This window comes from Diprion similis, chromosome 8 (assembly GCF_021155765.1).
Source record: "Diprion similis isolate iyDipSimi1 chromosome 8, iyDipSimi1.1, whole genome shotgun sequence".
NCBI lineage: Eukaryota > Metazoa > Arthropoda > Insecta > Hymenoptera > Diprionidae > Diprion > Diprion similis.
Window position 1 is genome coordinate 8,933,831 of NC_060112.1, and position 23,055 is coordinate 8,956,885.

Sequence of the window (23,055 nt, forward strand, 5' to 3'; positions counted from 1 at the left end):
CGATTAATCGTAGACTTCAATTGTTTGTTTTGTTCAATCAATCGTCAATCGCTTCCTTTGATTCCACGTTTTTTCGTCGAATTGACTGATCGATCAATTGGAATAATACTTGATTAAAGTCTGCGTGTCTGATATGATATTACTAACATCGGTTGACAAATTAAACTTTCTTTTTCTGATGTTTATCTGTAATCGTGAGACAATAATGTACACGTTCAACTGTCAACGTAACCCTTTTAGGAATACATTTTTCATTTACATGAAACGTATAAATCATGAGTGAATTATAGCTTTTTAAAGTTGGTGATTACGATCCTGCAGTCAGAATTGAACAGTTCAAAATGGTGTTCATTTTTTACCTAATCAGACTTTTTTCGTTCAATTTTCAGAAAAAGTAAAATGAGAGGGTTTTGAGTCACTGGTTTTCATCGGCAGACAGGATCGAAAAATTCAACACTACGTATTCAATCTGGCAGCCATTTTTGTCAATATCAGATTCGGATTCAGGACGTCAAAAACCATCGGAAAAATATGGTCTGCTTTCAGGGTCTGAAGGTAAGATTTACATCGGCCTGTATTATCGGACATATACCTAAAGTTTTTTTAAGAAAATGAGACGTTTAGTAATAAACAACGTCAACGATACTTTCGATCATAAATTTCATGTAGAATGGTGTAAAATTTTATTCAATACAAAATTTTCAAATTTCGAGCCTACCATCCGCCTACGAATAAAAAGTCTTACTTCACTTCAGTAAAACCATAATCAGTCGTCGGTTTTTAAGTTAGTTATACACTGTCTATGAAACCTTCGTTCACTGAAGCTCGCTCAGGGTCACTGAACACAAAGAACTCATTTTTCATTGCATGATTACAGCGCGTTTCAACTGCATCACTGTATGTAGACATGGAAGTCGGTTCTAATTGCACCGCTGCACACATAGTAACTATATTCGATTACGACACAATATAAATTCGAAATACTTCTTTTACTGAACTCAGTATGGGGAATAGTGGCGAACAGCTGGAAGGTGCCATTGGTTACCTGTCCGTTATCAGAATATTACAGTAGAGGATATTATTTCATTCACTCTTGCAATTAGCCGACGATCACATTCTACTAAATGATGCGTTAGGAAAATTGAACGGTAAGATACCGCCAAATTAAGGAATAACCAGTATTATAAGTAAACATGCTGCTATACCGACATGGTCAACTGACAAACCGATAACGATGTCTTATCATCTTCCATCCCACTTTTTGGACGGAGATAAAAAAACTCGACGTTACCGACGAAACGCTTACTGACGCGTATTTTACCATCGAACACTCTCAATTTCTCATGATATCGACTAGCACTTCACCCACTTCGTCCCCCGGATCTAACGGAAAAATTGGTTGCGGTGCAAGGTAGCGGTAACTTATTTGTAAGAAATAAATAGAATACGATACAAACGAAGCAATTACGCTTTATCTAATCTCGTAGACTCCACGCAGAAAAAAATTCTGACAACTTTTGATATGAAGTTTGATATGAAAACAAATTGAAAAAACGCCATTCACAACATGGCGATCCGATCCGATTTCTCGGAGATTTGAACTACAGTTTCTGGTCTTCAAAATCATAAATGATTGACAATGGATTCGATGAACGTAATTTGGTGAAATTTTAATTAACAATGAGTGGATAGGAATCCTTTTGTGTTCAATTCCGATTCACACATGAAACTAATGGTCGTATTGGATGGAATAATAAATCTTTGAAAGTAACGTTACGTTAATTCTAATTTTTTCCGGCAAATTCGAATTCAAAGACAGCGTTTCCAATTCGTTTCGGTTTACTAGGTACGCCACCGATGTTAGACTGACGAATACTCATCGAGCATTATCAAGATACAGTGATGAATGACTGAATTAATCCTGACACAGTAGAACCGCCGAAAAAAGCATACGTGGTTAAAGTACAGTAAAAAAAATATTGCATATCGATAGATGATATACGTATGACAATTTTTACCATTTTTGGAAAAGAGCGCACAGTCAAGTTTAGTCAGCCTCAAGGTTATGACCTCGTTCGGCAGGCATATCCCATTTCGTATGAACCATATTACTCCGATCACTTGATGGCAAATACCACGGCACGATCCTAATTGACCAGCATCGTTACGTGTCGCATTTATGAACAGCTCTAATGAGCGGAGGTCGATTCTCGCGGTCGACAGCTTCTGATCGAATGAACAGTGGTTGTGTAATTACCTGGGAAGCCGTATGAGTGTTTTATTAGAGAATTACAAGAGTACCAACGGATCCTGTTACACGTATCTACACAGGTATAAAGTATACAAAAACAAGGGTTTGGCGAAACCATTTAAATATGCTTTGGTGAGCAGCGAAATTAATGATTTAATCGTGCTACTTAATACACCAAAATCGTTCTTTGTGCAAAACCATCGCGGATGACTGCATCAAATCATGTTTAGTAGTGTGGCTAAACATTTATTTCACGTACTCTAGTTAAAGAATTGAGTTATTCTCTCCGCACCTTGCTCTTAGTGCACAAATACACACAGGGTGTTCTACTTTGGAACAATCGGTCGAATGCCTGCTAAATCAATGACTACATGAAGCGAAATTTTATCACTTAAAGTGTTAAGGTTTTAATTTCAATGTAGAACTACAGTTTCAGTTTAATTTTTGGCAGCGTTACTTGAGCGTAAAATTCGTAGATTAAGCCGGTGCGAATGTCCTTTCACACCGTCCAAGTGTCATTGATTTTGTCAAATGCTTCGCGATTGACTTATTAGATGGATCGAAAAAACCGTTAGTACCTACTAGAAATGAAAAAAAGTATTTAGCATAGATATGCAGAGCTCGATCTTCCATAATGTCCAATAAAATTTATGCGTCATTCGTATCTTCTGTTCAAAATTAGTACATAGCATTTTTCCTTTAATTTTGGCAGTTCTTAGGTTCTGATAAGTTGCGTAGGAGATAATGAGAATGTCTATTATATTCTCACCTGATACAGGCACTGATTGTAAGGTATTTAGTGCGCGATAATTGGGATACTCCGCTATTGCCACAGTACCCTATTCTTCCACCTTGCTTAAAAAATATTCCATACAAAACGACCATTTCGCGAGATATTTGAGCGATTCGAATACGATTGGACACTCGGTATATGGTGTCTACAGCTTTGATAGCCTAGAAGCAAAAACGAAGAGTGAGAAGAAAACATTCATTCTGAAATGAATTAGAATTTGAATTTTAAATGGACCAATGAAGGCTCACGGTTATCATGGAAATCGAAAGTTGTTCAACTTGAATCAAGTTATCTTCCGATCTAATATTTCTAACTAATTACATACATTCTTGCCTCCAACCGTCGGTATAACATTTTAATATCCTTTTCAGTGTCATGGCTACGTTTTTTTGGGTCAAACAGATCCTGTAGCAAGTACATATGATACAAATAAAAGACTAAAATGCTGTCGAAAATGATCACTGAATAATAATTATGGGTAATTTCTCCAATTACAGGTAAACGATCAGGTACAATTTCAACGCATTATCAGGTGTGCTTAAATATGAAAGTCCCCCGAATCTTGGACCTCCAGGCCATATATCGCTTACGAGAAACACGTTGATTCATATTTCCATGGAATTTTACGATTCTCATCAGTTACTGCTGTTTGAAAAATAATACAGCATAAAATGATTATTAGGTGAAACGGTCTAATCCTTCGAATAGTCGAATTCAGTTTTTCCTGATCTTCAGCATAAACAAAAAAAACAAAACGGTTTCTTGGTTTACGGAACCTCGATAAAAGCTGTATTTTTGCGAATAAACGTATTTTCTTGACTGTTACGAGCTATGGATGCGAAATCGTAATAAGTTTCTTATTGGAAAGGATCAAACTTTCTAAAGTCCTTAGAAATTTTCAAACGATAAAAGTTTTTATGAAAGCTTGATAATGAAATTAGACCTTAATTAGCACACTAGAACAAGTTCCCACTATTGACATATTTTTCCGATCGCATGAAGGCGAAGGCTGCTGATAAACAGCTTTCCCCTACAGCCTAAAATACATTTGGCCTAACCTTGCCGCTAGCGTCAGTGTCAGATGCAATTTCGCATTAGGACCTGAGTATCGAGTGTTTATACTGACTCAAAGCTCATATTTGGACTTGTGTGCCAACAGCGAATACTGAAATATATTCTCTAGAATATATAGGTATTTCTCTAGAAATGAAGTATTGTTCTTGATGCACCAAATTAATGTAAGGAATATGTGTTGTCCAATTTTCCAAAGTATTTGTTTCATTCTACCGCATTCGAAAGGTATTTATCTCTAAATTTGTCATCGCTCAGTATCCCTTGCCATAATTTAAAATTCATTCAATCCATGAAATCCCAATTTTCACCTATATGTGCCAGTATGGAAAGGACCTATGTCCTTTTCGGATACGACACTCACTAACCGCTAAGCCAAATTAGTACTTGATTAGTACAAAGAATTTACGCGGATTATTGTTAGTATGTATCTCAATTTTCGGTTCCGTACATCGTAAACGCAATTTGTGCGGTTGAACACTTATGTTGTAGTGGAGTAGCATCCACACCTTATATCTAACAACAATTAACTAATTGAGCAAACTCTTCAAACAATAGATACCCGAAAACTCTCATAAGCAACTTAGGATAAAAAGTGAATAAGTTTCACAATTCAGACAATGTAAATCACGACCTCCAGAGTTCAATTCCATATGCAAAAGGACTGACTCCTGGGAACCAAAACGGATTGAACAGGTGTAAACGCGACAAAATTTGAATGGCATCCGGATAGAAGGGATTAACATAAGTCAACAGGTTGTAAATAAACAACACAGGCAAACTTTTCATGAAAATAATATATACTTGACAAATCAGTTACACTCCTTCAATATCAAATGATAATTTATAATATCAGATACTATATTAAATACACTTCAATAATTACTCAAAGTCCTTGCCCACGAATTAACCTTAAATCAATTCCTGGAACTTCTGTAGTAGGTTTCAGTTCGGTTATTTTAGGCAATTTTTGAAGATGCTGAATAAAGCTTTAAAAAGTGATATACCTCACGTTTGTTGCATGAATCTGTAAAAAGTTGTTCATTGTCTTGAAGCAAATAGTATGCATACGTGAAAATATCGGTGTTTGTTTAATGTTAGTCTGAATACAGTAAGTCAATTTTTTATTTAAATTCAAAAAGAAAAATATGATCTCACCAAAGGAGTAAATATTCGGGGGGAAAATTGGATTTCGGGTCAAAAGTGATGTTGTGGTATCTTTTGCGACACTGGATTTCGATGACAACGTCAAACTCCACGAAGAAGGTGATCTGCAAGAATAATATTAAGTGTTAATTAGATTTACGTTAATTTTTACGTCACATACTCGGTGATTTGAATTGCTAACGACTGCATGGTCCGTCATCTGCTAAACATTTAATATACAAGCGCTACGATTGGAGACCGGCTGTTTGCCAGGGCGAAAAATCTTCGAAAATTTTGACAGTTGTCAGTGTTGAGTGCAACTGCCAGCAATTACTGTCAAAAAATTTTCAGCTAACTTTTATGACGGCTAGCCGCCCTAGCAAACAGTCCGTCTTGTGGTATCGACGGATAGATTCATAAAAACATCAAACTTATAAGGGAGATACAGTATTGATCTTGGTATTGACTTCCAAATTACCGTCAGCAGCTTTGAAAAATATAAATTTCGAAGTGCAATTTTATATTGTTGGAGGATGTTTCGATACTCACCCTTGTATAATGTCATCTACTACGATCGTTGGTATCACGACTTTCAAAGATTGTATCGATTTCTCATTTAGGACCGTAGATGATTTGAGAGTTGAAGTTTTGCATGTGTGTTCTCGAAAAGCAGGTCTAAGGATGTGCTTTAAATTGACAGTTGCACAATTCAAGTAATTTTGCGCAAACAATGTAAACTCTAGGCACAAATGTATCGCTACCAATGACGTCAGCTTATTTCTAGAAATAATAAATAATCCAATTTAACATTGTAGTTCTTTATGCACAATCATGGATGGTATATTCAAGCGAAAATTTTCAAGCTTTTACCACTTCTGTTCGCAATGTTTCCATTATTTTAATATTTCGTTACCTATTACGTTGTTTTTAGAATGCATTTAGATTGGGATACAAATTCTAAGAGAACTAAACGTCATGTCTTAATACGGATACTTGGCAGCGATTTGCTGCAATGAATTTTGACACAAGATTTTTAAGCTGTTATTGTCTATTAACGTAGTATTACGCTGGATTTACAAACCGGTAGCCTTCAATGTCAAATGTTCCATCCTGTACGCTACACAGCGTTGCCCGAATATCGCAAAGATCAATCAAATCTGCGCACGATAGTATGTAAGTATAATCTTTGCCGAGTTTCCGCAAGCCGGCATCTATTAAAAGCTCCAAGAGTAAATTTTCACTAATTATGGGCATCGCTTCTCTTTGAAAGATCACGTTAGATATGATTTTGTTGATTTTCGCTGAATTAGTTGAGATAGCCTGTAAATGGGTTACAGAAAATTCATATTCCAACCTTAGTAAACGCTGTATTGTATGCATATTCTAATAATGCTACTTTGTTCATCACTGTTCGAAGGAAAAAGGAATAAATTTTTGTTACCGTCTACATACTTGAGGTCTAGCGTAGCCTGATTGGACTTCTTGGAGTAAGGTAAGAAGACAGCCAGCTACTTGTGTGTATTCAGGACACCCTAAAAAGTATTGGCTACATAATCAGGCCGTGGAATCAGTTCAATTTATTGCAACTATGACACTACAATTTTTTAAAACAATTTTTCGATATATCAGTTTATGGATCGAACAGAAATTAAAATATAATATAATTTATTACCTGTAAGGAATTCCCATAAAAAATCAGCAAAATCCATGTTTTCTCTGAATTGAATATTGGCCACAATTTTTTCCAATTTTACGTCATCAGAAACGTGCCCATCATTGTCATCATTATTATTTCCATAAGATTCGTTCCGCTCATTTTCTCCATTTATTAATTTATTTAATTTTCCTCTATTCTCCTCTGAAATCTACATGATTGATTAAAGAATGAATTCATCGTAACAGTGTTATAAAACAATGCACCGTACGATTATCGCACTCCAGGAGTATGTAGAAAGGATATTATTATAAAACAAGGATAACTTACAGGTGAATTCAATGAAGCAAGTGTGGGCAGATTTTCATTTTTCTGAGATTGCTCTAAAATGCTTAAATACTGGTCGAGTACTTTTAACTCTTTCCACAAATTCTTCAAACGACTTCCATCCCAGTAGGGAGTAATCTCCATGACCTGTGATTATGGAATTTATTAACAACGAATAAATGTGTACCAAATAGAATTCACGAGTATGTCAGAGGAAAGTAAAAACGGTTGATTACCAATGTAGTTGTTGAATCCATGACCGGAGCGTGAAATGACGAAGTATTCCAGTTTACTTCAATGCTCAAATTACCACTGAAACCACCCGGTGGCAGATCCGATAAATCTGTAAGCCCTGGTCTCCTTCCGCACAATTCGTAGGTACTCTTAGTGGTTATACATACCTATTTCAATAAAATGAAAGCATGAGGATGAAACAAGGAAAAAACGAACTTCTTTATTCGTCCGGAACAAGTCATTGCCAAGCTAATGTTTGCTGTATTAAAATGGAGAAACAGATAAAAACTACCGAGAGTATCTGTTAGTCAATACTCTAACAGAAGAAATAATTACAAAATGTGCTTTCAATGTTAAATTAGTGGTAATTGTTAGACGAGTTTTGAACCTGGTAGAGCAAATCCGGTTTTGGTACCAATTTTAGTCACATTAGTATACCAGTTGTGGCCATCATTCCATTCGGTTGTAGCCATACTCATTACGTGTAATCTAAGATCATGTCAGTAAATGGTGCAGAGGTACTTTGATGAACGTGAACACTAATTTTCAAACAATCAAGTAGACCGAGCATGACAAACTCCTGTCCAAAACTTGCTCGAAGTTATCGAGTTGGCCACAAATGGTACAATGAACATAAATGGTTGCACAGTTGATGGCTGAAATTCGAAACCAATTGCATACGATCGATTGTGGTTTGTGAAAAGCTGAGAGGAGGTGTCTGGTTGGCTGGTTGAACAAGCTCTATCGCTTATACGAGATGATCACCTGATCTCTCGACGTTTCGCAAGTTAGAATTAGCTCGCATCAAACACAACAGTTCGTACAAATGCAGGTGAAAATACAAAACAACCCATTGGTTATGGATAAGTGACAAACGACAATATATCGACTCCATACCCTCACGGAAGAAACCTTCAACTGGAATGTAAAGTCCTACCATCAACTCATAGTTGATGCTAAGTTTCCATCAGAAAAAAGTTGAGGATAATTGCATGCAAATTCATCAAATTTCTCACATCAAATTTATACACACTGGAATAATACTACCTTATGCTTTTGTACTAAAAAGGTGTCGACATATTCTTTGAGTAGTGCGCCAGGAAGCTTTTCAATGTTTATCAATTTTTGTTCATCCAAAACTTGTATTTGGGTTGTAGTAAACCATCCATCCTCGTAGTAAGAACCCAGCAATACCGTTTTATTGGCATCTTTTCCGTCGCATATTGCCAACAGAGGAAATTTCCGGTCTTCGTCAGAAGTATACTCAGAATAGTAATTCAATGCGGCACTGTTCAAACATAAATGTATAAACTAAAACTTGACACTCCATGATATGAATACTGGGTAATCCATCTAATATAATTTCTATAAACTTTGGGTTAAATAAAATGTTTATTTATAGAAACGCGCTCTTCAATATAGACATATCTTCACCAAGAGTACATTGTCTCTATACATAGGTATGTATTATGTGGAATATACAATGTGGATCACCAACAACGCTAGACACCAGGGAATTGCAATTTGCAATTACCAAATATGTTAGGAACGTAATTAAATCAAGATCAATTATAGAATACACATTTGTAATTTGTAATTGTGCTGAAGAGAATCACAAAATACGAAATTTATAATCTTCGATTAAAATCGGATTAATTACAATACACAATTGCAATTTGGAAAATGGAATAAGAAAATTACGATTTTGCCCAACAATGCAGCTCAACAGACGTGGGAAGATACTAACACAGGTGCCTTCAAGTTATATATAGTGTACAGTAAAAATGACTCAATTTTGAAATAAAACAAGGCGGTAAGAGGCAGCCTATACCTTGAAACATTGTAAGAAATCATTTTAAATCTCTGAAATCGCCTGTGTAGGTTTAAAATCCGTGAATATTCAAGAAAAAATTAAAGTAGGTCTTTTTACACCGAGCATGAGCTTGCGATACAAGTCGTAAGAGAATGCGCATGCACGAGCCAAAAACATGAATATATAACAAATACGCGAGGGGTGAAAAGATTTTCGATAAGGGAATGTGCACACGTGGAGTACAAATTTGAGCACTTTCAAGTACGAGGATATGCTAGTTCTTTTTTTTTTGTACTGTCTCAGAAACGGCTGTTTAAGATAGGTACGGAACGCAGGCACGAAAAAACGCGTGAAATATGCTTTCGTTACATAAAAGATATTGTTGAATCTATAGTTTGAACGCATATAAAATTACATGGAGTCTCTAATTACTGTGGAATCAATGCCTCTCCGGGGTCTATTTTTTACGCGATAAATATACTGTGTATCCTTTACAGTCCGCTTTCTAAGAAGAAAAGTTATATGTGATCGTAACTGATTTCTTCTGGGGGACAAATTTCAATTGCAAACGTTTTCTTATCTGGGGTCTAAGTACTACGAAGTAAAAGTGCACTGTTACGTACTCTTATCTTCTTCTTTGAACTATCGCTAAAACGATTGCTTCACATATTGAAGGCGGGCAAAAAAAGACGAAAAAACAATACTGTGTTTTATAAGCAAAATTATTGAGAATTTGAGGGTGTTTATAGGGCTTGAAGTTCATGACTGTTAGCAACGAGGCACGAAGCACAGTGAAAAAGGGATCCGCTTAGTCAGTACCTAGGGGTTGTCGGTATTTTTTTTTCTTAATCCCTGTCTTACTGTGTCCAGTCCACGGTCTTGAAGACACATTGGTAATTCACTAGTCGTCGTTTCTGCAACCTTCCCACATTTCTTACAGTAACAGTATAATTCCAATTTTGTCAATAGAATCAAAAAAATTAATTATGTATTTATTAACATAAGGTATTAACCACACGACTTATGTTCGATATTGTTTATTATATTCGTAGTTATGTTGACATACAGCGTTGCATCGTTTCTGACATATTTCACGAAGAGCCAGTGTGATAGCGGTTACAAAAAAACAGTGGAAGCAGTAAGTTTTATGGCATCTCAAACACCTCACAAATAGTATCAAGTTTTTGTAGGCATAGGAATTTTTAAGTACGTTGATGCGGAAGTAAGTATTTTTGACGTAAATGAAAATTCTTCTTGCGCTTCTTCACTGTCAATGTATTTGATACGATTCTACCAAATGCTGACAGTGAAATACAATTTCCAGTGATTACCTGTGGACCCTTGCCCTGTTGTTCTACCTTCTCACCAAGCTAGTCCTAAATCTTTTGTATGTGAGCAGTTACTCTTCTCAGTTCAAAGTATGCACAAACGAATCCCATTCAAATGTCACTTACATTTTGATCTCTCAAGCTTGATCAAAACCTCCGAAAGCTTGCGAATCCTAAACTCTGCGAACAAGTTCTGATACATGGAGCAAATGAAACCTGGTGAGGCAATGGTGTACTTGAGACTTATATTGAAATTAGTAATATTCGTTCATTATCAAAATCCCATGATAGTGACAATTTGAGTTTTTAAATATCTAACTCGATCCACAAAGCTTTCAGGTACACAAATTCGTTCCACTATTCCTCCATTTGCTAGTGTAAATTGATGCAAATAAATTTGAATTTAAGTAACCTTGCTTCTAACGTGGATAATGGTGAATGAAATTCTGCTTCTTTTCTCCAATTTTTGCAGTCATAGACAGTTTCGTCAAGTTTTGGATAGCCCAGCTCATATTCCAGCGGTGATCCAGTGACGTCTAAGTCTATCGGATCAAAATGGTAAGACGTGATGAGACATTCTTTGGCAAAAATTGAGGTTCAAATCATGAATAAGAAACCTTGCTTACCGCTCAACTCTGATCCATCGGAATCAGTTGTTCTCTCTTGGAAGGTTTTTGAAGGAGTTAGCTTGAATAAAGTTGTGGAAACGAGATTAGAGATTAGTTGTCAACATATTGTAATATTTTAGCTTTGATGAATGCTTTCAGGTATTTTTAAATTAAGCTTTCAATTGAACTTTACACACTAAGCTTTTTGTGTAACTAAATTATCATATCACCTGGAGACAGTCCTATTAAAAAAAAATTCTTTCAAGTGGATTCTTAGGAGTTTAGGTTGAAATTTTTCAACATCAAGGAAAGACTGATTTCAAAAATACGATTTTATTACTCTGCTCTATTATATTATCGAGTACTGGCTTTAATTTCATTATAAAAATCATGGCCTACCAGAAATTAATTTCAATCCCTCTTGTTGTTGAGATCGCACTCATTTGCTCGAATTGGCTGTATTTGTTATATTTGTAAATAACACTTCTAGTAACATGACTATCGGATACTTTACTAAATATCCAGTAGCATTAAAAATAGAAACAACTACACATATTCTGATTTGAGCATTGACTCTTCTGTTAGCATCACTTAATAGCAATTAATGATTTCTGTTTCGATTGAGGGTAAAGTTCGTAACGTTGATACGACAAATAGTGAGCATAAAAATCAGTAGCCTCAATTATTGAATTTTGAACGGATGTAAGTAGTTCCCTGCAATTAATATTTGAAATTCTATTTTCTAAGTTTGAATTATGTAAGTGTTTATTGACATTTAAATTGTAGAAGTATTTTTTATTACCTCTCTGTGCAACAATAACGTCTTTTTCGACTTTAATGACAATAAGTCTAAGAGGTTATCGTATAAGAACTTGTCAGTCTCGCTAACTACTATAGTTTCATCTGGAAGGATGACACCTCTCACTCCACAAACACTAGACATTTTCCAAGTTTCCAAAGTGACAGGTACTCAATGCCCATGTAGCCCAAACAGCCCAACTGATTCGGTAAATTTGAATTATTGCCGTTGGCTGAATATCCATAAAGATGGTAACCCCTGAGTGAATTTTTCGGACTCCTGAAGTGGCGGGTGGGCCTAAATGTGCCCTGTAATATCTGCCATAAATTGTCCAGTTTTATTAGGAAACGCTTTGGCTTCTTTCTGGTACTGCTGAGTTCACGACTTTCATGAACAGCTCTGCCTCCGTCCTAGGAAATTTTCAGAGCTGCTAGCTAGTTTCGGAACGCGCCCTGAGTATGATTTCGGAACACAGCTCGAACCTAGCGATCGTTCTTATTCTCAAACATTTAAGCTTCATGGAATACCACACCAAGTGTATGAATGCCATTTCGTTACTATAACCTACGTATATGACGAAATAATGTTTATAAGCATACAAACTTGACATCTTTCTGTTTCGTGTAACCTTCAAATTATTTACACTCGTAGAATTATGTGATTAAGAAATTGCTACCTGTCATGTTAACTTAATTTATTATCAATGTTTATTTTTAAATTGTAATATACCAGTTATTTAAATCGTAAAGTGCAGTTAATTGTGGAAAATGACAACAGGCCAAAGTGGACATGACTACGCTCTTGCAATTAGACAAGAAATTCAGCGTTTCGAAAGTGTTCATCCCTCAATATACGCTATTTATGACCTCATAGATCTCATATCTGATACTCACATTGCCAAACAAATTCGAGAGCATGTTGTTGCTATTGAAGGTATGCGTATTGCCTTATCTTGACTGGAATTACAAAATTTATGAAATTTACAAGTTATTGTAGGATGACAAGCTTTGCCAAATAGCTTCGAAATCTCGGCAAATTACTCAGACCTAATCATACAATATGGTTATTAGTCACTCTGAATTTACATAGCACTTCTTGTGTCTTTACACAAGACACTTTCGCACATGCCAAAAATTGGGCATTGCCAATTCTTTACCGTGGTCTGAAACAGTTAGGCTTTGGTACACCGTCACTAGCATTTTCATGAATCATCATATTTTGTAATAACCTGAATCTACGACAATTACAACACAAAATTGCTTCATAATGATTTTTTGCCTAATGTTTCGCTACGTTAACGTTAACAACTTCAGCCTCATGATTTTGACCATCTATTATATCAGACCATGTAGTTTTAAATTTATCATTTAGCGAATCTTTTTACTAATTATTTTTCATTGTTTCAGACTCCTTTGTTAACAGTCATGAATGGACTTTAGCGAGAGACGTCCCAGAATTACACCTAGGTATCATTGGCTCCTCAGATTCCGGGAAGTCAGCCCTAGTTCATAGGTACCTTACAGGATCATTTATGCACGAGGAATCTCCAGAAGGTGGTCGTTTCAAAAAGGAAGTTTTTGTCAATGATCAAAGCTATTTGCTTCTTATCAGAGATGAAGGCAGCATTCCTGAATTGCAAGTAAGAAAAGCCAATCGTTCGAATGTCACTGGAGTAAAATATTTAACAATAGGAGAACAACATATGAATAAGTCCTTGCGACGACCCAAGTTTATGGTTCAACTTCAGGATGAATAGGCTCCACCATCTAAATCTGAGGTTTAAAAAAAAAGAAAAAATCGTCTAAAATAATTCCAGTAATATTATTTGCATCAGTGAAAGTTGAATGACATCTCTGCTACGTAACAGACACATATTCTATGTCCATAAACTCAGCAGATTGATGTTCAAAAAGTTTATTGTAATCTATAGAAAAATTGTGCACTCTTTTGGTGCTCCATTTTTGATATCAGAAAATCGACTTTTACTTATAACGCCAATAATTTGAAGTTGACATCCTATTTAAAAAAAATGGTTTGTGTCAGGAGTTCTGAATAATTTCTGGAGAGTTTTATAGGTATATACCCGTAAGAGGAATAGTAGTAGATGTTGATAATAGTAAAATAAGAAAGAAAAAAAATACCAGCTCTCCATTTTTGCAAAATCACTCATTTCTTATGAGTTCTGACAAGGTTTGGAGAGTTTTAGTTTTCTTTAAATTGCTTCAGCTAAATAAGGCTGTTACGTCAATTTATTGTTGCACCTGCGTCAAAAGCCATTTAAATTATCCGTAAAGTTCTTACCATGGCAACCCAAAACTCTTTATCTTTATCAGAACCTCCTACACATTGAATTTTAAATAATCATTAATTAACTCATCAATCATTAAAAAAAAAGACATTCTCGAACACTTATTATATTGAACTAAAATAACTAAGTAAGAGTTGTAACAATAAAAAAAGTAGTCAAATCAACCAAATCCTTCAAACAAATCATTTGCTTGATTCGAAATGATAAGAATTCTTGCGGTAAATACGGCTTAACCAGTCCAAATTTTTTTCGACTAGATAAGGTAGTAGGTATGTTTGAATCGACGACTTTTTTCTCTTTGTATATGAAAAATGTGTCATCTCTGAAACTATAATGATACGTACCAGTAGGATTCAATGTATCTGTAATTGGAATGCTTACCCCAGACTATTTTCAACAATCACTGGGTGCTTAGATAATAAATATAATAAATTAAGCGTATATTGCAATATTTATTTATGGATAATATATTCTAATTGCAGTTTTCTTCATGGATAGATGCAGTACTATTGGTATTTAGTTTAGAAAGTGAGGATAGCTTCTCCCGGATATACAGTTATTACAACCGAATGTGTTCGTTTCGAAACATGATTGATGTGCCGAAAGTACTTGTGGGTGTACAAGGTAAAATATTTATACTGACTTAATTTTTCAGAAATTGTATGTAAATCTTTTTAGTAGCGTCAAAGTCTTTGAAGAACAGACAAACAAATAGACAAACAGCATACAAAAAAACCCATGTTATTTTGTTTCCGCAAATTGTTCAATCATTCTCTTGGAGACCAATGCTGGTTTGTCCTCGAATCGTTATGAGCCAATAACTATCATAATCGGTTCGGAAAATAATTGTAGTTGTGAATGAAATGAGATTTTCAAACCAACGTATTTTCGAAATCGTCGTAACAAAGAGTCTACTTTCAACTGGACTGTACTGCATAGCACAAGACTGATTGACCGAACTTAACTGCACTGTATGGAATTCTCTCTATATTCTGTTTACACGTTGTAATTCATAGCAGTTATTTAGCTTACGTAATTTCTTCCACACGTTCTGTTAAAAATTCTTCTTGACTTTCATAGTTTTATACAAATACTTATTACTACGTTTTATTCTCTAGATTCAATCAATGATACAAATCCTCGGATAATCAAAGATGTGAGGCCTCGAAAGTTGGCAAGTGAATTAAAATGCCCTTATTACGAGACATGTGCTGTATACGGCTTAAATGTTGAAAGAGTATTTCAGGATGGTCAGTAAAATCTTAGAAACAATTATGATTCGTACAAGTTATTGCATCGCGACACTATCATTTATTAAGGCGCATATTGTTCCAGTTTGTCAAAGAATAATTGAAAGTATATCTTCAAAACACTTTCGATGTAATGGACAAAGCCTGGGAGAAGACGATAAAAAACACTCTGCGCCTGTGATTACAAAAAATGTACAACCACCTACCAAAGACATGGACATAGTTTGTCCGATTCCAAAAGATAGTGTCAGCAGCAGTTACCAACTACCTGTGAGTACCCTTAAAGAAAAATATTATCAAATCTACTGTGAAGTGCAATTCATTGGAAAATAGCCGAGCTTATGAACATACCGGTATGTGGTGAACTATAAGAAATCTTCGAAAATTAGATAAATTTCGATAAAGGGCGACTAAACGGTAATAAAAAAAAAAAAGTAAAGTATACATGTTTCAGAATTGTAAATATACCACAAATTTATCAAAGTATAAAAAGTTATGTTTCAAGATAAAACATGGTTCAATTAAAAAAGAAATATTTATTTTCTCAATGTTACTACATGAGAATGGTTAAATTTATTAACACATGTGTTTTCACAATAATTTCCTGGAGTAAAGTTAATTTTGTTGAAGATTCATTCTCTGTTTCATATTTATAAGCAACCATGTTATAATGCACAATGTTATATGCGTTCTTATACCTAAATGACTCACCAGCTTGGAAGAGGATTAATTGAATTAACTTAAGTAATCCCTGGCAATGTAATCCAAGTTTGAGCTAAAGCTGAACTTATTTACAGGGAACTGAGAAAGATGATGAAGTAACAATTCGATCTGGAAATGATAGCAGCTCACATGTTGATCCTGTAACCACCAATGATAGCTTTCAATATATACAAAACCAACATGGAGAACTACGAACGTCAATATTAACTCCCACAACAATCAGGTCCAAACTGATTTACATAGTCATATCATTCGCCTTATTATGTATAAAAAGTTTCAACACGTCTCATGATATACTTTCACTCTACAGGAAGTTTAGGAGAAAATCAAATATATTCACGCCATCTAAGAAAGAAAAATATAATATGGGTGAAATGGGTGTTGGTAGAGAAATACCCGCCAAACAGGGATATCTGTTTAAACGAAGCAGTAAATCTCTCAAAGAGTGGAAAAAAAAGTACGTCACCTTGTTGGAGGATGGACGTTTAACTTATCACTCCAGTTTACATGTATGTATTTAAGCACGTAGGAGAGACCGGGGCAAATTAGACAGGCGGGGTAAAGGTAATATTTCAAATATTGTTCATAACACAAAAAAGATGCTTGTTCGCGCCTCCAAAGCAAGTGTATTCTAGTTCATTTGTATGTACTACATCATATGTGCGCAGGAGTTTCTGCACATATCTAGTGTGTGATATTGATTCTAGTTACACACAGCGTGCAGGCGCCATGCCGCACTCGTATCGAAATAGACTATTCTAGTTCTAGTGTCGAACTATTTCAAAAAACTATATACTTCAGCAGCACGAAAAATGCAATGCTAAAAATGATATTGAATATTTGCGACTAAGGAACTGTAAAACGGTAATTTCGAACAACCAGGATTTCGGATGCCTGTAACTTGAATAGCATATCTGATCTGTTTTTATTTATCTATTTTCGATTTGTTGTGTTTGTTGATTCATGTTACAATGTCATTTTTTATTTTTTATTACAAATTTTTTTTAATTATTCAACAGCTCACTATGAACAAGAGTGTGAATTGCATTTTTTTAATCGTGATCATTTTGTTGCATATGCTTCTTAATTTTGCCTCATGTGCAGAGCAAAGTGTGCATTCTGCAGGCTATGTTTATATGAATTATGCATGCACACATGCATTTTGCAAAAATATTGGGTTTCCCTACGATAGACGGTTTCTTGAAAGTACCGATTACGATATCTATCCTAAAGTATGCAGCGTAAATCGATATTTGATTTCTTAAGTCTTAATTAGTATTTGGGTACCCACTTTGCCCCGGTCTCCTCTATACAATATATCATTTTGCATGAGGTGTTTACAGGTATGAATTATCGTAGACTAGCTTGAAAATTGAAGAAAAACGAATCATAATATAGTGTTCATATCATTTGATTTAGTTTTGCAGATGCAATCTGTTATGTTTTGCAGGATTACATGAACGATTCTAATGGGAAAGAAATCTTACTTCAGTACGTAACTGTTAAAGTGCCTGGGAAAACTCCGAAAGGGTCCAAAGCTACAGTAGCTCAAGGTATAAAAAAATATATATATATATATAAATATCAAGATCACATAGGTAACGGTCGGAATTGTATATAAACATATATATGTGTGTATATTCATGTACAGAGAAAACACCAGTTTCGAAAAAATTCTCATTTTGTACCACGGCATGAATACTTGTCTCTCGCTTGCCTACCATGTGCGATCCAGCTAGCATTACTACCTCAATATCGCTTGGTATTCGCTGGCTACTCCCTACTAGGTCAAAGTGCATGAATATCACGAAATATTGGTGACTGTACTGCTGAATCCCAACAGGAAACATTACTAATTTTACTTGAATATCCACCATTGTCTTCTACTATATGCAAATGAGGATATTTAAATTTTGTTTTTTTATCTCCGTAATTATCTTGATTACAGAAGACAGTTTTGAGTTTTCCATTATCTCCCTGGAAAACAAAACATGGCATTTCGAAGCAAATAATGCAGACGACAGGGATAGTTGGATTCTGGCTATCGAGCAGCAAATTTTGTCTAGCTTGCAAAATAGTGATACTGATAAAAAGAATGAGACAGATGCCTTCAAAATGCATTGTATTAAATACAAGATATCCGGTAACGACGCATGTGTCGATTGTGGTACCCCAAGTAAGTACTGATCTGGATAAACTAAATACGTTATGCTTCAGTATGATAAATATAGTTAAGGGTTGTCTAGTATGAACGCCTAAGCTTTAGCGTGTCTTGTTCTAAGCCGAACCGCGCGAAGAAAGTGACAAAATAGAAAGACCTTGCCAATAGGGTATAAAAACACCTGCACCTATAATAACTTGTTTATTCATTCTCATACGGAGCTGACTAAGGGGTTATAACTACTAATCAGTTAGGTGTACCTACACCAGACTTCAAGATTGCGTGATTTCGAAACATTTCACTTCATTGGAAATATTTCAGTGATTCTAAATTATTTCAAAGGAATTCATAGCATTCCAAGTGATTTCATAGGATCCCAGAGATGATTTACGAAGATTTCATAGAATTTTACAGGGATTGTTCAAATAACTCGTTTGATTGGTGTAACGTATCAGAACTCATTGTGTTAATTATAGTGTATTCTTATTTAGAAAATAACGATTGAAACAATAATTTTTTCACACCCAGAAAAATGCCGTACTATTCTCAAGGAAGATTCATTTAATTGACAATTGCCTTATTAAATGGGGTAAAGATTCTTATCCAACATATGCTTGGAAAATTAGATTTTCAAAGCCTGTGGACTGTGTGTAAAGTGCTCCATTTGTGAACAGTGCAACAAAATGATGCTGGTGCATGTACTTGACTGACTTTCTCAATTTCACACCCTAAGGCTTTCTATTTTGTCCATAAGAAAACTAAATTTTTCTTCTCACTCATGAGGAAAATAAGATTCGAGTTGAAGAATTTTCTTATGGGATTGAGAATTGTAGCCCCTTTCCTTTCACTTCAATTTTCCTACACAACTCGACACTAAGGGATTTCATTGGTCGGGTCTTACAGAATAGGAATAATGAAATCACTTGGTGTCTTATTGTGTCGGAAAATTGTTGTAAAGGAAAGAGGCCTGTAATAAGCTGTTTGGATCTCCCTCAGTCAGAATGACACTCGCCGCATTTAAGGCATCCTGTACTGTGGTCCACCCTCTACTATGGCTCCCTCCCTCACTAAGCTACAGCTCAGAATCCGTGTAAATTTCAGACATTCTCAACCTTTTTCCATGTCATCTTTCACAGCTAATACGAAACTATCATACCTGTATAATATGTGATAGAGTAGAACACTATTGGGCTGATACATACCTATCAACTTACATTCACAAGATTTTCAGCAATTGAGTTGAATTTGTCGCATATATTTTTTTCCCCAATAAAAAATAATTTGAAGTTAATAATTAATGATGGAATTTATGATTCAAGCAGTTACAAAGAGCTAACATATTTTTTTGTAAAAAGTATAGAAATTATATAACGAAACACTCTAATTATCCAAATCTCGCATCTGTCCCTTATCATCGGAACAATTTTCTGATAGCATAAAATGTTTGTACCCACATAACCAAATTATAAGTTTAATATTTAAAATATGATAAAATCTTTCAAATCTATTTGCAGACCCTGACTGGGCAAGCCTTAACATGGGAGTGTTAATGTGTATCGAATGTTCAGGAATACATAGAAATTTAGGCTCCCATATCTCGAAAGTCAGATCTCTTGACTTGGATGATTGGTCGTGAGTATATATATTATGTTCATTATTCTCATAGGTGTTGTTATAGGTATAAAACAAAGTTAAAAAAAAAAAGAATTAAATTCAAAATTCTTATCAGCGTCATCATTGTATAGTTGTGCAACCTGCTTGCCTACTTCGAACCTCCTATCAGTCATTAAAATCTGTTTATTTATAATTGATAAAAAATATAAATGTTTGCTGTAACTAATCTCTTCTCAGTCATAAAATAAATTTTTTTTCTCTTTTGCAACTTTGAAATTTAAATTATCATTTGTAGTAACAACATACAAAATTTCTCTCAACACTAGACCAGATTAATCTCAATCTAACGAACTAAATTATATTCAAATGAATAGTTATATTACTTGAACTGAAAAATATTTTCGTTTCATAATTCATAATTTTTTTAGGTCTGGACAGCTGAGCGTGATGTTAGCATTAGGTAATGACATAGCAAATAGTGTGTGGGAATATTGTCTAAATGGTAAGCAAAAGCCGAATTCTGAATCTCCTAGAGAAGAAAAGGAACAATGGATCAGGTGGAAATACGAGGACAAAGCTTTTTTACCACCTATCAATCCTAATATTTCGTTGGGAAAATTATTGATTGATTCTATTTGTCGGTATGTACTTTCACGTTATCTTGCTCATGTTATTGAATATGATGATCATTTATTGTGACAGTTTTTGACATTCAAATTTGCCAACTATATTCAGTTTCGTGTATTTGAAATCAATAAGACTAGCCCAGTATACAAGTTGATCTGGGTCTTTCACACGTGGGTTATTCCATTTCCCATTGGTCCGTGGAAGGACATCGCCATTTCCGATCTTGAAATAGTTCTTGTTTCAACTGCAATCGGAACTGTGCAAACTATTTTTTAATTTTTATCAAGGCCACAAGACACAGGAGCCAACTTACTCGAACAGGTGTACGAGATGTCAAACTGTTATTGATATTGTATGTTGATATAAGAACTCGCAGCAGTCATCATAGTCGGTTAAGCCTTCCCAAATCACTGCATCAACTATTTGTGATCTGCTTGGCAAAAAAAATAAATAAATAAAAAATCGCATCACTTACATAAAAAGCTTGGAGTGGCGAGCCTCAATGGAAAGATCAGAAAACCATTCACTTCCGTTTATGATAAGGACAAACATTTTCCCTCTTTCGAGACTGAAACCAAGTATTTCCAATCATTGGCTAAACAAAAAAATACATATATTGCAAAAGTAGTTTTATATGTACCTATGATACCAAAAATTAAGCATTCATTATTCAACTAAGGCCAAATAAAAATCCTCAAAGAATGATTATCTTCAAATTTCGTCAAAATTGGAGGTGACAATGTCCAACTATCGATCAATGTGACATGGAATCATGTGTAAACCTTATAACTAATGAAGTCTTGTTGATTTCTTGTGAATAAGTGTAAAAAAATTGCAACATTAAAAATAACACGTTATGTATCTCATTTATTAAGGGGCGACACAAGGGCATTTACTTTATGTCTGGCGCGATGTACCTGCGAAGATATAAATATTTCTGTCAGCGCTGAAGATCTTCGAACACCACTTCATCTTGCTTGCGCAACTGGAAATCTTGCAATGGCTCAGTTGTTGATATGGGTGAGCCAAATTACATAATTTTTTAAGAATAAACTGTATCTCTGACCAAAATAGTACAACTATTTTTCAAAAGATTTTCTTCAGAATAGATATGGTTGAAAAAAATTGTATTTGTTATGATTACTAGAAAATTTCTGTAACTTGCGTATCATTGCTATAGTAATTCAAATATTGTTAGAATTATAAGAGAATGTGGTACAAATAACTATTCAGTGTAATTGTTGTCAATTATACATTTTTTTTTATTATTGTAACAATGAATCTATCTATTTATTTAACATGAATTTAGTGCTGCACCAATATGAAATTAGTGCAATAGCTTCAAGAAAATGTGATATAAATAATCACAATCAAAAAGAATAGAAAACAACTAGACATGTTTTGGTTAAAGTTACAAAAATGCATTTTCATTCGGAACCTACAACCATATTCTCCAGTTATGATAAAAAAATGTAAATAGTGCAGTACTGTATAGTAATCAAATCTAGAAATTTCTCTCACTGTAGAAACAGCTATTGTAGGTATAAAATGTATGAAATAATCTTATCTTCTACATATTATGTTTCAGCATAAAGCAAATCCTCACAGTTTAGACCATGAAGGGCGAACTTGTATGTCGTATGTGCAAGCTCTCGAAAGGACAATCGACAATTCTTCCGATTCAATGGAAATGCAAAAACTTTTAGAAGTTTTAGAACAAGCAAGTATCGCCGGTGTTGAGGATTCCGAAACTGTCCAGTATTAAACATTCTAACACCTCACTCAAAATTATGAATATCACGTTTTATGACACGGTTATTATGTACTTATTGTACACTACAAAATGCTTTAACGGGTTTTGTGTATAAGTAAAAAAATTAATTAGTAACATTCTACAGTTAATTAATAGATATAAATATATATACAAAGTATATTTGTAGATATAAATGAGGTAATCCATGCCAATGCGACAAACTCTAGTACGTCGTGATTTCCGATATTGGATTTTCTATCATAACATAGTACTGATGGAGATTAAAAATGCACTAGTAAATTATTTGGAATTTTTGTCTCGCTCTTAGGTAAAATAAGAATGTTCAAATTCCGTACATTTTCGATTTTTGAATAATTTTAGATTGATTTCATTCCAAAAACTGATTATTATGTTATTTCTAACTATGACTCGTAATTTTTATCTCAAATTTTTCACATTCGATTGAAAGCAGTGAAGTGAGAAAAAAACTATTTTTTGATATTAAATTGAATTTCTCGTATCTTTGGGCACAATTCCTTTTTAAAAACAAATTGTAAAAAATCAATAGAGCACGATGAAGATTCAAAAGTCTCGT

At 34.6% G+C, this 23,055-nt stretch overlaps 2 protein-coding genes across 2 annotated transcripts; one reads left to right on the forward strand and one right to left on the reverse strand.

The window, feature by feature from the left end:
- Nucleotides 1-5,066: 5,066 nt before the first annotated feature.
- LOC124409093 lies at nucleotides 5,067-12,209 on the reverse strand. Its single transcript, XM_046886497.1, has 12 exons — nucleotides 12,028-12,209; nucleotides 11,244-11,304; nucleotides 11,030-11,159; nucleotides 8,524-8,764; nucleotides 7,479-7,643; nucleotides 7,246-7,389; nucleotides 6,934-7,126; nucleotides 6,714-6,793; nucleotides 6,343-6,581; nucleotides 5,811-6,041; nucleotides 5,274-5,386; nucleotides 5,067-5,142 (listed from the first exon to the last, which is right to left on the reverse strand). Exons 1-12 carry the CDS (start codon nucleotides 12,166-12,168, stop codon nucleotides 5,075-5,077), a joined length of 1,806 nt encoding a protein of 601 aa, XP_046742453.1. The 5' UTR covers nucleotides 12,169-12,209; the 3' UTR covers nucleotides 5,067-5,074.
- Nucleotides 12,210-12,560: 351 nt separating this feature from the next.
- LOC124409089 (centaurin-gamma-1A) lies at nucleotides 12,561-22,595 on the forward strand. The gene is made up of 13 exons (XM_046886491.1): nucleotides 12,561-12,957; nucleotides 13,431-13,663; nucleotides 14,815-14,956; nucleotides 15,451-15,582; nucleotides 15,668-15,852; nucleotides 16,380-16,528; nucleotides 16,616-16,814; nucleotides 17,756-17,858; nucleotides 18,254-18,481; nucleotides 19,981-20,098; nucleotides 20,509-20,721; nucleotides 21,583-21,727; nucleotides 22,296-22,595. Exons 1-13 carry the CDS (start codon nucleotides 12,792-12,794, stop codon nucleotides 22,470-22,472), a joined length of 2,190 nt encoding a protein of 729 aa, XP_046742447.1. The 5' UTR covers nucleotides 12,561-12,791; the 3' UTR covers nucleotides 22,473-22,595.
- The last annotated feature ends 460 nt before the right edge of the window (nucleotides 22,596-23,055 follow it).